This window comes from Carlito syrichta, unplaced genomic scaffold (assembly GCF_000164805.1).
Source record: "Carlito syrichta isolate Samal-C Ts95f unplaced genomic scaffold, Tarsius_syrichta-2.0.1 Scaffold306783, whole genome shotgun sequence".
NCBI lineage: Eukaryota > Metazoa > Chordata > Mammalia > Primates > Tarsiidae > Carlito > Carlito syrichta.
The window spans coordinates 94,757-107,404 of record NW_007250879.1 but is presented as its reverse complement, the minus strand read 5'-3'; the positions used below and the strand labels follow the sequence as shown (position 1 = coordinate 107,404).

The following is a 12,648-nucleotide window of genomic DNA, read 5'->3' as shown; positions in this document are numbered from 1 at the left end:
TCATCTGGATCAGCCTACGTCCTGAGACGCCTTCACACACCTGATCAACAGTCACGCTACCCTTTCCAGTTTAACAATAACAGTAGCAGGAAACAACAGCTACTGCTCTTGTTGCTGATTGCAAGTTCTGCCTCTTGTCGCTTGCAGGCTGAAGTGAATAAGCCCGAGATATAGTGCAAGAAAGGGGACTTATTTCAAAAGCCACAGATGGGGGATAACCAGGATCATGCCTCAAAGGAACCATTTCAAAATCTTGGGCCAAGGGTAGGGGATTTTACAGGGAGAAGATGGAATGAGGGGCATTTGGGGGTGGTGCAGGATCCAGGGCTGTGTGTTTGGCTTTGATGATCGTCCTGAATTGCTGCCCATCTGGAGAGCTGCCACCACTGTCTCAATTGGGGGCAGGTTACAGATTAACTTCCTGGGTTGACTTCTGGATTTTTCAATGGAGTTTCCAGGCGCTGGTGACTTTGCTGACCTTTGAACAATGAGTCTCCAGGTGCAGTTTATTCCAAGATTGCCTTCCGAAATTTCTCAAGTTAGTACACAATTAAAACACTGCGTATATGCTTAATCTTAATCGTGGGATCATTGTATAGAGAGAGCCCAAATGGGAAAAGAAAGAGAAAAGCAAACAAATTTAAAGTGTTCTTACAAGCTGCATTGTGAAGGGAACAATAAGAAAACAATTTTCTTTTCTTTTCTTTTTTGAGTCAGAGTCTTACTCTGTTGCCCAGGTTGGAGTGCAGTGGCACGAACGATCATGGCTCACCACAGTCATTCAACGAGTATTTGGAGTAGCTACTTTGATCTCCCAGGCTCAGGCAGTCCTTCTGCCTCAGCCTCCCTAGTAGCTGGCACTACCAATGTGCTAATTTATTGATTGTGGAGATGGTGGTCTCACCATGTTGCTCAGGCTGGTCTCCAACTCCTGGGTTCAAGTAATCCTGTTGCCTTGGCCTCCCACAGTGCTGGAATTACAGGTATGAGCCACCTCGCCCGGTCAGAAGACAAATCATTTTCAAAAGCTGGGATTCTTGGGTACACTGTTGAGAGCTCACCATGTTCCAGGCACTCTACTGGATATTCTACGTGGATGATCTTAAGAAATCTTGTAACAACCCTGTGAGGAAGGCTGTATAAGTGTCCTAGGAAAGCCAGCCAACAGATTGCAGAATCAGAATTTGCAATCAGGTTTTTCCGGCTCCAGGGCTGGCCACTAGCCTTCTCGTGCTCTCACCATCCATCTTGAGGGCTGAGGAGAGGAAAGCATCGCCAGCAGACAGTGTGCTGAACGTGAAATTTAAGGTGTATTTGGTAGGCATGTAGGGACAGGGCTTTGGAGGTTATCCTCATAATTTGGTCAATCCCTGAGCCTCCTGGGTTTGAGAGTTCTGGAAGCTCTTTGACCAGGACCCTCCTTCTGACTATTGCGCGAGTCTTTGTAAGCCAGGTGTGTTAGCCTGGGTCTTGTTTCTGGAGTATCCACCCTGTATTCTTTGCTCGAATTTCATCTGTGACAGCCTTCTGGAGTCAGCCCTGAGTTCTTACTTCCTTTTTTTTTCCCCCTTGAATGCTTAAAGCACCCTCCTGGATGGGCTCGGTGGCTCAGCCTGTAATCCCAGCACTTTGGGAGGCCGAGGTGAGTGGATTGCCTGAGCTCATGGGTTCGAGACCAGCCCGGGCAACTTGGTGAGACCTGTTCTTTACAATAAATAAAAAAAATTAGCTGGGCATGGTAGCATGCACCTGTAGTTCCAGCTACTTGGAAGGCTGAGGCAAAAGGATCACTGGAGCCCAGCAGGTCAACGCTGGGGTGGCCGTGAATGTGCCACTGCACTCTAGCCTGGGTGACAGAGTAAGACTCCAACTCAAAAAATAAAAAAAATAAAGCACCTTCCTCTAAAGCCTAGGTGGGCAGCTGATGGCTGCTCAGATTTCCCTGCCCTGGCATTTCACCTTCTGGAAGAACTTTCAGGTGATAGCTTCGTTTTCCCTGGGATCTGCTTAGTTCTGTTTCACCTCTCAGTTCTTCTGATTGATTAGAATTAGTTGCCGAGTTTCATTTCCTCTTGTTCCTTCTTCTGTCTTGTTAGAAATGAAATTGTCAGGATGTCTATATCTTTTTTTTTTTCCAGTCATTATGGTCTCACTCTGTTGCCCAGGCTGGAGTGCAGTGGCACAATCATGGCTCACTGTAGCCTTGACCTCCTGGGCTCAAGCAATTCTCCTGCTCACCCTTCCAAGTAGATGGGACTACAGGCATGTGCCGCCACGCCTGGCTAATTTTTTCTATTTCTGTCTCTCTCTCTCTCTCTCTCTCTCTATATATATATATATGTATATATATATGTATATATATATTGTAGAGACAGGGTCTCACTATGTAGCCCAGGTTGGTTTCAATTTCCAGGCCCCAAGCATTCCTCTTGCCTTGGCCTCCCAAAGTGCTGGGATTACAGGCATGAACCACCAAGCCCATCCAATAACCTGTACCAGCCCTTTTTTGTTTTTTTAAAGAATTTTTTAAAAAATTGACACATAATAATTGTACATGATATTTTAATTTACATAGTTCCTATACTTTCAGTGGAGAGAAATCTGGAGCAAATAACCAGTTATTTAGAACCATTTGTTTGTTGTTGAGTCAAAGTCTCACTGTCACCCAGACTGGAGGGCAGTGGTGTGCTCGTGGCCACTGCAGCCTTGACCTGCTGGGCTCAGGCAATCCTTCCACCTCAGCCTTCCAAGTAGTTGGAAGTACAGGCGCATGCCTCCACACCTGGCTAATTTTTTGATTTATTGTAGAGATGAGGTCTCGCCAAGTTGCCCAGGCTGGTCTCGAACTCTGGGCTCAAACTATCCTCTCACCTCTGCCTCCCAAAGCGCTGGGATTACAGGTTTGAGCCACCGTGACTGGCCAGTGTAGCTCCATTTTCTCTAGATCTTTGTATGCTCAAAATCCAGCAAAATGCTTAACGTGTGATGGCTGCTCCAATACTCGTGGAATGAATGGGTGAATGCCCAAAGCCGTCTGTTCCAGTATAGACAGGAGAGAGAAGGAGAGAATTAATTCAGGTTTGTGCTATCCCAGAGCCAGTGCAATATCTCACTGCAGTGGTATTAACTGCAGAATATTCCATTTTTTTCCCCCACCAACTATGTGTCAGACTGACTTTAGTTCTTACTTGTCTGTTGCAAGGCATCAAGGAGATCTTAGGGCAGAACAGGAGTGAACTGTGCAGATTTTTTTTCCAGGGCTCTCCTAGCACCCGTCTTGCCCTAAGGGAGGCCATGTCTTCCAAAGTGTGTCCTCGGAGATATGCCTCCTTATTAGGCCGGATTAGGAATTAGTAGAGATGAGGTCTCACTGTATTGCCTAGGTTGGTCTCAAACTCCTGGCCTCAAGCGATCCTCTCACCTCAGCTTCTCGTAGTGCTGAGATTACAGGCATGAGATATGATATCATAAGAGTATGATACTTTTAAAGGAATAAAAATGTGTTTCTTTCCATGACACCAGCTGTAAACTAAAGGATAACAAAATGTTCGTGCAGAGAGGTTTGGCCTGACCTGCTTGGAGACCTAGCTTGCAATTTACCCCAGTGTAAATTAACGCTGTTTTAACTCTGTAGCAGTTCTCCGTGAAGTATTACTTATGATTGTGCTTACTTAGCAATAGTTCTGAGTTGTGGAACCTGAGCGACTTTCCTGCCATAAAGTGGGGACCTCTCTAGAGAAGCTGTGCACAAGGGAGTGAATGCCACCATTCCAGCTAGGGACAACTCCACAGGCTGTGTGTTCAGGAGCTGGGCCAGTGCTGTGCACCAGACAGATTTGTCCCAGAACCTCTCTGGGCCCTCCCCAGACACTCATTTATGCACTGTCAGATCCCTGGTTCCATGTTTATGACCCAAGCCAAGAACTTTGGCAACTGCTGATACATTCACGAGAACCATTTATGGAACAAACATGTATTAATACTCAGTAATGTGGGGGACGGGGAGATATGGATGGAGAGAAGCCCATCTTGCCTCCAAGAGCTGAGTATCTGGCCAGGAAATGGAGCCCAGCCCACACAGTTAGAGTGCAGGTAGCGTGGGCCACATGTCACCTCACGTATCATGAGGCATTTTAACCACCTGGAAAAAAATAAGGAACAGCACGACAGACATCAACCTGTCACCTCCCAGTTTCCTTCATCTTTAACATCTTTCTATATTTGTTTCAGATTTTTTTAAACCAACAAAACATTTCAGATACTCAGCAATAAAAAGGAAGGAATTACAGTTATTATACATGACTTCCATTACTCTCCAGGGAACTACATGGCTGAATAAAGCCAGTCCTAGAAGGTTACACACTGTACGATTCCATTTCCATGACATTCTTGAATGACATAATTATAGAAATGGAGAACAGGCCAGGCTCATGCCTGTAATCCTAGAGCTTTGGGAAGCTAAGGTGGGAGGAGTGCTTAAAGCCAGGAATTCAAGACTGGCCTGGGCAACATAGTGGAACCTCACCTCTACAAAAAAAAATTATAATAAATAAATAAATGGAGAACAGGCTTTTTTGTTTGTTTGTTTCTGAGTTGGATTCTCTCTTCATTGCTCAGACTGGAGTACAGTGGCATGCTCACAGCCACCCCAGCATCAACCTGCAGGGCTCTGGCAATCCTTCTGCCTCAGCTTTCCAAGTAGCTGGAACCACAGGTATGCGCTACCACGCCCAGCTAATTTTTCCTTTTTGTAGAGATGAGGTCTTGCGAAGTTGCCCGGGCTGATCTCGAACACATGGGCTCAGGCAGTCCACTTGATTATTAGACCTCCCAAAGTGCTGGGATTACAGGCTGAGCCACCAAACCCGGCCAATAACAGGTTTTTGATTGCCAAGTGTTAGGATGGGGGCTGGAGTGAGGAGGGTGGAGAGGCAACATGAGGGACGCCATGACAGGATTGCACTGCGTCTTGGCTGGTCTGTACACTGGCTGTGCCATTGCAGGTATTACCACCTGGAAACTGGGTAAGGGCATGGGGAACTTCTCTGTATTATTTCTTATTACTCAATTATCTCAAAATAAAAAGTTAAAATAAAAAAAAAAACTCAGGCCTAGCATGGTGGCTCACGGCTATAATCCCAGCACTTTGGGAGGCCATGGCAAGAGGATTGCTTGAGCCCAGAAGTTCAAGACCAGCCTGGGCAACATAGTGAGGTCTTGTTTCTACAATTTTTTTTTTTTTAATTAGCCAAGCCTGGTGGTATGTGCCTGTAGTTCCAGCTATTGGGAGACTGAGACAGAAGGATTACATGAGCCCAGGAGGTCAAGGCTGTGGTGAGCTATGATGGTGCCACTGCACTCCAGCCTGGGTGACAGACTGAGACTCTGACTCAAAAATAATAAAAATAATAATTAGAATTTTTAAAACCCTCAAATACCAGTAGATTTCCTTTGGTAATCTCCTCACTCCCTTTCCAAGGGTTACTGCTATCCCGAATTTATTGCTTTTCATTTGCATGAAATGTTAATACCTATGCTGCATATATATGTATTCCTAGACGCAATATTCAGCTTTGTTTTACTTACTTATTATTATTATTTTTGAGTTGGGGTGTCTTTCTGACACCCAGGCTGGAGTGCAGTGGCACCAACATAGCTCACTGCAGCCTCAACCTCTTGGGCTCAGGCAATCCTTCTGTCTCAGCCTCCCAAGTAGCTGGGAGTACAGGCATGCACCACCATGCCTGGCTAGTTTTCTTGATTTTCTTTCTTTCTTTCTTTCTTTCTTTCTTTCTTTCTTTCTTTCTTTCTTTCTTTCTTTCTTTCTTTCTTTCTTTCTTTTCTCTCTCTCTCTCTCTCTCTCTCTCTCTCTCTTTCTTTCGTTGGAGTCTCACTCTGTCGCCCACGCTGGAGTGCAGTGACACACTCACAGCCACCCCAGAGTCGACCTGCTGGGCTCTGGCGATCCTTCCACCTCAGCCTTCCAAGTAGCTCGAACTACAGGTGTGCGCTACCGCGCCTGGCTAATTGTTGATTTATTGTAGATACGAGGTCTTGCCATGTTGCCTGGGCTGGTCTCAAACCCACAGGCTCAGCCACTCTACTTGCCTCTGTCTCTCAAAGTGCTGGGATGACAGTCTGAGCCACCGAGCCCAGCCTAGGCTGTTTCTAATTTCCTGTTATTACTGACAGCGGTGCTGTGGATATTCTTGTCCACATTCCTTGGTATATGCAGAGAACTTTCTGGAAAGCAAGATAGAACTAGGAGAAGAATGGCTTGGTGTGACAGTGTGTGCATTTTCAATTCTTCTAGACATTGCTAAGTTACTCTTTATACAGTGGTTGCAACAGTTCACATGATCATATCAGTAAATGTGTCTGTCTTCTCACCGGTCTGCGTTCAACTACACTCTGATACTTTTACATTTTGTCAGTCTGGTGGGCATGAAGTGGTGTCTCATTGTGGCTTTAATTATTTATATTTGCCTTGTTATTAGTGAGTCAATCGTCTTTTCATTTGTGTATTAGTCATTTTAATTTCTTCTTTTGTGCATTACCTGTTTATATCTGTATTAGCCAGGGTTTAGTTAGTGATAACAAAAATCATTCCATTTTAAGCATACATAGACTTGAAAGAGAGTATTGGGGTCTCACCAAATCGTTGAGGGCCCTAGAATAGAAGGCCACAAAATGGGTCCAAGAATGAGTCCCTGAGCAAGACTAAAGGAATGGCCCTCCCGAGCCACTGCCCTCTGCAGCTGTCTGGATACTGGAGAATCAGGTAGATGTGGCCCCAGATGTCCCAGATGCTGGCTTCCAGATTCCACAACTTTGGCCAGAATCTACCGCCAGAGCATTTGACTTTAGGACAATGCAGTACCTGCCCGTTACCTGGATGCCTCAAACTCCACCTTCCTTCCTACTTATCTTAGTTCTGAATTCCAGGCTCACAGGAGGCCATATGATTGGTGGGGCTGAAAATATCTCTTAGCATCTCAGCTGTCAGGGAGTTCTGGAAGCTGGTTGTTGGCTTTCTAGGTTCAGTATAACAGCAAGACCCGGTAGGAGGTTGGAACTGATGCTGAGCCAAAATACTATATTTTCAACAGCAATATTTAGACAATATTATTTGTCTATTAGTTTGTCTTGTTTTAATGATTCATAGAAGTTCTATGTATAGCCTAGACATTATGCTTCTTCTTTTTTTTTTTTTTTTGAGTTGGAATCTCATTCTGTTGCCACTACAGAGTCGACCTGCTGGGCTCAGGCGATCCTTCTGTCTTAGCCTTCCAAGTAGCTGGAACTACAGGTGCCCACTACCATGCTGGCTTATTTTTTGATTTATTGTAGAGACGAGGTCTCACCAGGTTGCCCATGCTGGTCTTGAACCCCTGAGTTTAGGCAATCCTCTCACCTTGGCCTTCTGAAGTGCTGGGATTGCAGGTTTGAGACATCGTGCCTGACCGACTTTACACTTTTACAAGTTACATTCATTACAAATATCTTCTCCTGGTCTGAGGCTTGTCTTTTCTTTTTGATTATAGAATTGATAAACAGAACATTTTAATATTAATGTACTCAGGTTAATCAATCTTTGACAGTCTTTTCTTTTGGGGTTTGTCCATTCTATGTTTTGTGGAAGAAATCCTTCCCATCTGGAGAGAGTAAAAATATTTTCTCATATTTCCTTCTAAAAATTAGAGTTTCACATTTAACATTTATGCCTTTAATTCACCTAGAATTTGTTTTGGGTATCATATGGGATTGCATTTATTTATTTTTCTTTATGAGAAATCAATTATCTCTTTATTCCATGGACCATCCTTTTACCAGGTAGTAATGCTTTTAGCTTTTTTGTACAATTTTTTAAATTTAAAAGTTGTTATAACAATTGCTTTGTTTGCTTGTTGATTTGTTTCTTAGTTTTCTATGTATTGTCTGTGTAATGATTCCTAATTCAATGCTGGAGTCCATGCCAATTCAATAAATCCGCTCTCAAGGCATTCTAGAACCTTCTGGAGTGCTCTCACCCAGACTGTTTGCCCTCAGCCTGGAGCCGGCAGTCGACTCTAAAATTTCTCTTCACCTATCCTGGGACTTCCTTGCCCTTCTCCATTGTGTGATTGCCAGGTTCCTGTGTCTTCCTTGTTCTTGACTTATTTCTTTGTTTTGGTGGAGTGAGTATGGGACCATGCCAGGAAAATTCTTCAGGCCTTCAGGTTTTCAGTTTCTCGCCAACTTGTTTAGACGTGGATTTTTTTTTTTTTTAATCTTTCTGGAGACCTTTACTTCCTGGATTTAATGAAGTATTCGTGTTTTTTAATAAATTCTGGAACCAGTTCTTTGTCTGATCTCTTCAAATACTGTCTTTGCTCTGTCTCTGCACTCCTGGCTCTGGAGCTCCCATGTGCCACATGGGCCTTTCTGGTCACTATTCAGAGCCCCCTGTTTCTCTCTCATAGTCCCATATTCCATGTTTTCTTTCTTTCTCTGTTCAGTAGTCTGGATCATCCCTCCATATCCATCTGTTCCTTTACTATTTCTCTTTCCTAGATGTCTGTCTAATCTGTCCATTCAGTTTTTAATTTCAAAGACGAAAATTTTAACTTCTGTAAATTCTCATTAGAGATTTAAAACATTTGCATAGGTCTCTATACTAATGTCTTTCCTCCTCCCCCATTTATTTCTTAATTCTTCTCTGGTGTGTTGACCATCTGACGCTCTTGGGTCTCACCCTGCTCTTATTTCTGCTGACACTCACTCTAGTGGGATTCTTGTAATTTTGAATTCTAACCTCATCCTCAGGACATGGTTATTTGTGGCCTGCGTTAAGGACGTGTCCTTCTGGAGATATTTTGTTTTTGTCACAGCCACTCAGAGTCCAGAACTTTTTTCTTGTCCTTTTCTCTTTTCTTTTTTTTTTTTTTTTTTTTTTTGAAACAGGGTCTCACTCTGTTGTCCAGTCTGGAATGCAGTAGTGATCATGTCTTATTGCAACCTTGAACTCCTGGGCTCAAGGGATCCTCTTGCCTTGGCCTCCCGAGTAGCTGGGACTACAGGAGCATACCACAACATTAAAATTTTTCTTTTGTAAGCTGGGCTTGGTGGCTCAACCTGTAATCCCACACCTTTGGGAGGCTGAGGTGAGTGGATTGCCTGAGCCTGCGGGTTCGAAACCTGCCTGGGCAGCGAGATCTCATCTCTACAATAAATCATAAATCAAAAAAATCAGCCGGGCGTGGTAGTGCATGCCTGTAATTCCGGCTACTCGGAAGGCTGAGACGGAAGGATCTCTGAAGCCCAGCAGGTAAGGCTGCGGTGGCCGGGAGTGACCACTGCACTCCAGTCTGGGCGACTGAGTGAGACTCCAACTCAAAAAAAATTTCTTTTGTAAAGACGGGGTTTTTCTATGTTGCCCAAGCTGGTCTTGAACTTCTGGCCTCAAGAGAGCCTCCCACCTCAGCCTCCCAAAGCGCTGGGATTACAGATGTGAGCCAGCACCATTCCCAGCCTAGGACTTCTTTTTGTGCAAATTCTCAGCTTTGGATTACTTGACCCACCTGTGTGGTATAAATTTGAAGCTGAAGCCCAGTGAAGGCCTGTTGTCATAAATTTTCAGAGGAGACCTTTCCTCACTCAGGACCCAAGTCAAGATGGAGAAGCATCTTCTGTATGGATGGGTGCACTTTTTTCCTGACCCATCATTAGACTGACCTCCTTGGGGCCCCAGTTCTATGGAGAAACTTTTCTCCTGTTCCTGCCAAGTGCTGACACCGAGTCCCTGGTCCACTGAGACCAGATGGCACTCTTCCCTGCCATACCTCCACTTTGGGCTAGAGCTGTACCAGCTCAGCCGCTGTCTGCTCCAGTTTTGATGCCCTCAGTTTGGAGGCCCTGGCAATTTCCTCTCCTTTCTGCCAGGCTCAGCCATGCAGTTTAAAGGAAGCTTGTTACAGCCGACCTGGTGTTTCTCAGTGCTCTGCAGAAGGAGGGTTTCTCAGGTCACCCAGTCCATCGTGTTGCCCTTTATAGACTCGGCAATGAAGGGGCTGCGGAAGTTTCATGGAAAGGAAGTAGAACTTAGGGGGTGGGGATCAAGAATGACCTTGGACAAGATGAAAACTGGGGGCAGAGATGTGGAGGGGCACAGTAGGGAAAAAGCGAAAGAGCAGGGAATGGAGAGGACCTCAGCTCTCTTTGGGTGGATCATCCAGGAGGGGCAGGTGCAGTTGGAACTGGCCACTGGGCTCCAGAAGTGTGGGCGTCTACAGTCAGGCTACCGTGGTCACAGGCTTTGCTGTGGGGAGGTTAAGCAGGCAGCATGTCCAGGAAGAGCTCGGTGACAGCAGGAGAGAGAGGTGTGGGTTAGGAAGGGTAGAAGGAGGTGGAAATCTCCCCACAACGTCTTTGAGGCTACAGTGGGGGAGAGTGGGGGTGGGATACTGGGAAAGGGTAAAAGAGATCAGCTGAACCAGATAGAGAGATTCAGGTCAGGAGCTGGGATGGAAGTAGAAGAAAAGCCAGGCAAGCACATTGTCTTAGTCCTGGGAGAGGAATTCAGAATGTCCAGAATTAGCCGAGCTGTTGTCTGCCTTTGAATATTGTTCAGATGCTGCCTACAAATGCTAATCAGCAGTTCCTCTTGACCCTATTTGCAGCCGAAGATGTTTTTAGGCCTCTTGATGAATAATTGTTGTTGAATTGAAGACAGCATGTCCCAATAGTGCGTTGTCTAGAACCCCAGAAGTTAGATTCGAGTACCCAAAGTGCAGAAAACCAAACACAAAAGTATCTGCAGTTAGGAGCAGAGAAAGATTCTTTCAATGTGGCCAAAGCATGAGGGCGGGAGAGGCAGACTCTCAAACCCAAACTGCCTCTGAACTGGGGCTTTTATGAGTAGGGCTGGTGTGTGGGAGGTGAGACCCCAGTGATCCAAGCTGTTCGTATCTTCTTGCTGATCAGACTTCTGGATGTCATTGAGGGCATCTACATGGCCTAAGATCATTGTTTTTTTGTTTTTTTGTTTTAAAGAGAAAAACATATTCATTAGTCTTGCGGGCAGCCCTGGGGTTAAGATAGTTAATTATTAGTGACTGCCCTCTACCGAAATGACTATGCAGGCAGCGAAACACAGAGGAGGAAAAGGACAAAGAAGCTGGGCACAGTGGCTCACGTCTGTAATCCTGGCACTTTGGGAGGCTGAAGTGGAAGGACTGCTTGAGCCTAGGAGTTCAGAACCAGCCTAGGTAACATAGCAAGACCTTGTCTTTACAAAAAAACAAAAAAATTAGCTGGGCATGGTGGCATGTGCCTATAGACCCAGCTACTCAGGAGGCTGAGGTAGAAGGATCACTCTGAGCCCAGGAGGCCGAAGCAGCAGTGAACGGTGATCCTGCCACTGCACTCTAGCCTGGGTGACAGAGTGAGACCTTGACTCAAAAAAAAAAAAAAGGACAAAGAGAAAGGGGAATATGTGCAACACTTTATGATTTTTATAATGTAGGCTCAGTTTCAAGTGCAACCCAGTAGTGAGTCGAGATGGTCTTGCTTTTCCCAGAATCTGCGACATGGCTGACCGTGGAGCAGAGGAGCCGTCCTCCAGGTCGGAGAGTCCGGACGGGGAAGGGCAGGTTTCTGAGGACCGATCCATATTCCAGCAGAGGCAGGCCATCGGGGAGCTTGTGGACACCGAGGCCTCCTACCTGCACATCCTCCAGCTCTGCGCCTCCGACATCAGGAGCCGCCTCCAGCAGGTAATGGATGGGCCACACAGCCTGGCTTTTGGGGACAGGAATGGGACCCGCTCCTGAGGCCTCTCAACCGCTTCTGGGGCTGGCTTGACAGAAAGGAACCATGGAAGCTGGCTTGACAGATGGGAAGTCAGCCAGTCCCAGAGGGTAGCTCTGGCTCCTCTGTGCAGTGGCTACACAGGGTTCACGAGGCCTTCAGTGGCTGGAATCTTATCTCTGTTAAATGCAGAGGGAATAATCACCTTAGAGAATCAAGTGAGCTCATGAAAAAGCCCTTTTCAAGTTTAGAACAGATTGTTCAAACTGACCCATATTTTTTTAAAAGAGATAGGATGTTGTCCAGGCTTGTCTTGAACCCTTGAGCTTAAGCCATCCCCCCACCATGACCTCCCCAGGAGCTGACATGTGTGAACCACAGTGCCCGGCCATGATCTGCATTCTTTTTTTTTTTTTTTTTTTTTTTTGAGTCGGAGTTTCACTCTGTTGCCCAGGCTGGAGTGTAGTGGCATACTCCCAGCTACTGCAGTCTCGCCCTGCTGGGTTCAAGTGATCCTTCGGCTTTAGCCTTCCAAGTAGCTGAACTATAGGTGCATGCCACCATGGCTGGCTCATTTTTTAATATTTTTTTAATTGTAGAGATGAGGTCTCACCAAGTTGTTCAGGCTGGTCTCGAACCCGTGGGCTCAGGCAGTCCTCTCGCCTCCACCTCCCAAAGTGCTGGGATTACAGGTGTGAGCCATCACATCTGGCCTACATTCTTTTTTTTTTTTTTAATATATATATTTTATTTTAAAATTGTGGGATACAGTTAAGGGTTATTATACAAATATGCATTGTGCAGGTACCCTTGTTGATGAGGTGTGCCCCCCCTTCCCCAGACAGATATTGACTACTGTTA

General features: G+C 45.6%; 1 protein-coding gene across 1 annotated transcript in view; it reads left to right on the top strand.

Annotated features, from left to right (window-relative positions):
- The first annotated feature begins 11,567 nt into the window (after window positions 1-11,567).
- The window catches only part of ARHGEF37 (Rho guanine nucleotide exchange factor 37), a 30,138-nt gene continuing 29,057 nt past the window's right edge, over window positions 11,568-12,648 (top strand). Inside the window, exon 1 of the mRNA XM_008063369.1 lies at window positions 11,568-11,753. Within this exon, the coding sequence (XP_008061560.1) occupies window positions 11,568-11,753 (186 nt within the window). The remainder of the gene's footprint in view (window positions 11,754-12,648) is intronic.